This window comes from Populus alba, chromosome 1, assembly GCF_005239225.2.
Source record: "Populus alba chromosome 1, ASM523922v2, whole genome shotgun sequence".
Lineage (NCBI taxonomy): Eukaryota > Viridiplantae > Streptophyta > Magnoliopsida > Malpighiales > Salicaceae > Populus > Populus alba.
In genome coordinates this window covers 37,392,220-37,396,130 of record NC_133284.1, presented here as the reverse complement: position 1 = coordinate 37,396,130, position 3,911 = coordinate 37,392,220, and the positions used below count along the sequence as shown (strand labels likewise).

Sequence of the window (3,911 nt, the reverse complement as noted above, 5' to 3'; positions counted from 1 at the left end):
TTGTTTTAGCCTCAAGAAGTGAACTGGTTGAAAGATCTTTTCCGGAATCCCATTTTGGAAAAAACCAGTTCCACCGGTTTTGATCCATTGTGATATAATCATTGTTATTGGTAGAGTTTAAAACCATTCTTATAACGATAAATTCAGATCTATATAGGGAGAAAAAAAAAAACACACACACACACACACACAGTTCTAAATCCAATAATATTCTTGCAGATTCATTTACTAAAGACTTAGCAAATGAAAAATCCAGGAGCACATCGAGGGAGTGGGATTGAAGCTAATAATTACAAGACTTATGTATGTTGATTCCCAACCTAGGGACCAAAGTTAATATAACTAGGTTCAATAAGAAAAAAAAATTATATGATGGCATTAAGGGATACATTTAAGTTAGTTTAAACACTTAATTCCTTTAATTTTTCTTGTGCTGAGAGTGCATTCATCCTATAACATATGGAGGTTGAGTTTTTATATAAAAAGTCTAAATGAATTTCTATAACTCTTACCAATGGAATGTCAAAGTTATAGGAGCATCCTTACCATAATTCACCCATATGATTGCGAGAGTGGAGCTTCTCTCTTTGAGAATTGAGCTTATTCTCAAATACACTTATGAAAACAAAATAAGCACAAGGCTTGAAAAAGTTATTGCTATTAAAGTTCATGTTAACACTTAAATTGTTGTGTGTGGATAATAATACTTTATTTCTCTTATTTAATCATAGTTCAACTCAGGATAATCAGAAGGCTTGAATATTTAAAAAAGATAATATATTAGTGTCTTGGCCTAATTATTTTATTGTAATAAAAAATATGAATAATACTCCTATAAATTTTTCATACTATCACTAATACCAAGTATAACCTTCATATATATATATATATATATATATATATATATGAAGGTTAAAAGAGAGAGAATGCTACGAATTGCTTTCCAAATAGAAGAAGCCTTGAGACTAGTAGAATGAGTGAAAAGAGAAGCACCATGTAGATATTTCTACTGATAATAAAAGTCGAATCCCATACCAATCATGATATTCCTAGCACTTTAATCGCTGTTGTCACCCTAATTGAAGTGCATAATTCCCAACTCCAAGCGTTTCATAATTTCACAATAATGGATCAGTAAAAGTGTGCCCTAATGCCGTACATAGAAACTTCGAGGGAGGGTAACAACATGCTACAATGTTATCGATAAACATTGGAACAATAACAGCAGAACATGTCATTCAGAAAAGAGCAATTCATCAGATATAAATCCCTAACAAACACAGAATTTAAGCCCGGAAGCTTAATATTTTGCACCAAACTTCTGATCTTGATAGTTCAAGCATTTTTTTTCCATACTAAAGATATAGAAAACAATTTCATGCTCAAACACAAAAATAACATTTGAGACAATATACTGACAAGTTAGAGAAACAGCTCAGTTCTTTGGTGTGTTCTCCAATTCCTTTTTCAGCTGCAGTGAGAAGTCATCATTGACATCATCATCATCCCAATCATCCTCCCACTGCTGTGTCACCTCTTTCCCTTCCTCCTTCTCTTTCCACTCTGTCATTTATAGTTATCATCAGAAAAGAAACAATAATCCATAACACGGACAAATAATACTACTCCTATTTTGAGATCTCATATTTTTTTTTAACAAATACAAGTACTAACACTACATAGAACAAACAAAGCCAAGAGAATTTCATTATTTCAATTCATTGTGATCCAAAAACACACAAATTATAGACACACTCGTAGTTGTTTTCCAAAATTAAGATATGCTAAGAGTAACATCAAGCGACAACCAACTTCCTAATTCCTCAAACAGCTAATTACCATAATCAAACAAATAATCACATCATAACCAACAAATTACCAAAATTCCTACCATGCATCCAATAGGATACCTAAGCAACTTATTTCATCACCTTGGAAAACTATCTGCATAAAAAAAGTTGCTTCAAATAATCTACCGTAGGTCCAGAAAGATCATAACCATAGCCTTATTCATCATCCTCAAATGTAAAAAACCCATGGAATTATCTACCAAAGTTGCTTCAAATTTGAATGAATCGTTAATATCAATATAAATCCTCGAAGCTTGACAACTTGGAACGATAAAAGAGAAATCCAATAGAGCAAAGTTTTTCTAATTACTTTGATTATCAAAAAAAAAAATTAGGGAAAGGATTAGTACCTTCATTGATTTCAAATTCTTCAAATTCATCATCATCCTCGAACAAGTCAATCTTCACATCCTCAGTTGCCGGTTTCGGTTCAGTTGCCATTTTTTCCGATGCTAAAAGGAAATAGATTTCTTGCAGTTTCAGAGAGATATAGTCTAAACCCTAACTTGGAAACAGGGGAAATTTCTTAGGAGTGAGGGTTGCGGAGGATTCTGGGTTTATTTATATTTTGCAAGGAAACGAAACGACATCGTAGCGATGGCGGCAATAAAGATTTTTTTTTCTTTGGGTTACAAAAGGGCCTAAAGGCCCACAACAAAACCACCCTGAACGCCATTTGAGGTAAAAATGATTTTTCAATTTTAAATCATGTATATAACACAAACAATGGGTACAAGACAATTATTAATATTCAAAAGACAATAAATTAGATAAAAAAAAAAAGTGGTATAAAAAGCTTCCAGATGTTTCTTTTTTTTTCTAATTAGTTTTTATTTTTATTTATTAAGTCCAATGTTATTTTATTGTCTTACATTTTTTTTCTTATATTAAAAAACAATTTTACTTAAATTAACATTAAGTCCTAATATTTAAATAAATCTTAAGTTTTGAAATTTTCCTAAAAAAGAAATGAAATTTTTTAAAATTAATTTTTTTAACTTAATTAAATTTAATGTTTGAGAGAATGTTTTTTGTGAATTATAAAATTTAATGATGGAACTCATGCAATAAAAGTGAGTCAGAACCTATCTATTTGTAAATATGCATGGACAACACATATAAAATGATAATGTTGAACATGTAATTATTTGGTAGAATATATAATGATTAATTCAACTATGTTCTTGTTCCACATGTAAATTAAACATTTTTTGTTTAAAAAAGTTGGGCATTTATAAGGTGGAGCTACCATACCTAAAAAGCTTTCGAAGGTCAACTCCTTTCCTTGTCTTTACAGCAAAGTTACAAAAAATTTGTGGTTAATCTTACATGCCAACTAGTGATATTTCAAAATCTAATATACTTAAAGAAAGAGATTTTTTTTTTAATTTTTAAATAATAGGTAATCACACGTTTAAGTCAATATTCCCTAGAGCTCACAAAGTTTATGGTTGGTGGTAAAAAGTCTAACACTTGCAAAAAAGCCCTTTTTAATAAGGTTTAGGGACCCTTAAATTATAAAGTCATTTACTTTTAGTAAAGATTACAATAAATAAGAAAATGAGCTTTAAATTCTAAGAAAAGAGTGTTTGTTTTTATTTTTATATGATAAATACTCTAAGAATTTAGATATGAATACTTAAAAAATAAAAATTATACACCCCTTTAGAGGTATTTATAATTCCTGAACCTTGTCATGTTGTTGAAATGAAGAGGGCAGAGAGTCATTTCTTAATGATAGTATTAATGAAAGATAAATATCTCTTACACAACATTGAATGATGAAAAAATATGTCTTACACTATATTAATGAGGGTTAAATGTCTCTTACACAATATTAATGATAATGGAAATATGGCAGGCTTTTAGAAAATTTTTATACACCTAGGAGTGTAGAAATGTGAGTATTCTTGACATTAATATTTTATGTTAAAAGTCATAAAAATAAACAAAATAAGCCTCACAGCCTAGCATAGGACCTATAATGAACATCAGGCTCATACCCACTTGGACATGGCACGATGCCAAACCTATAGATGATGGATCTAATAGCTAGTTAGA

General features: G+C 30.1%; 1 protein-coding gene across 1 annotated transcript; it reads right to left on the bottom strand.

Moving 5' to 3' along the window:
• Positions 1-1,210: 1,210 nt before the first annotated feature.
• Positions 1,211-2,399, bottom strand: LOC118042853 (protein DELETION OF SUV3 SUPPRESSOR 1(I)-like). The gene is made up of 2 exons (XM_035050580.2): positions 2,201-2,399; positions 1,211-1,563 (listed from the first exon to the last, which is right to left on the bottom strand). Exons 1-2 carry the CDS (start codon positions 2,289-2,291, stop codon positions 1,436-1,438), a joined length of 219 nt encoding a protein of 72 aa, XP_034906471.1. The 5' UTR covers positions 2,292-2,399; the 3' UTR covers positions 1,211-1,435.
• Between the last annotated feature and the right edge of the window lie 1,512 nt (positions 2,400-3,911).

Coding starts and splice junctions, on each gene's coding strand:
- LOC118042853 (XM_035050580.2), bottom strand. CDS start 2,291: ATGGCAACTGAACCGAAACCGGCAACTGAGGATGTGAAGATTGACTTG. Junction 1,564..2,200: donor AGAATTTGAAATCAATGAAG/GTACTAATCCTT, acceptor TATAAATGACAG/AGTGGAAAGAGAAGGAGGAA.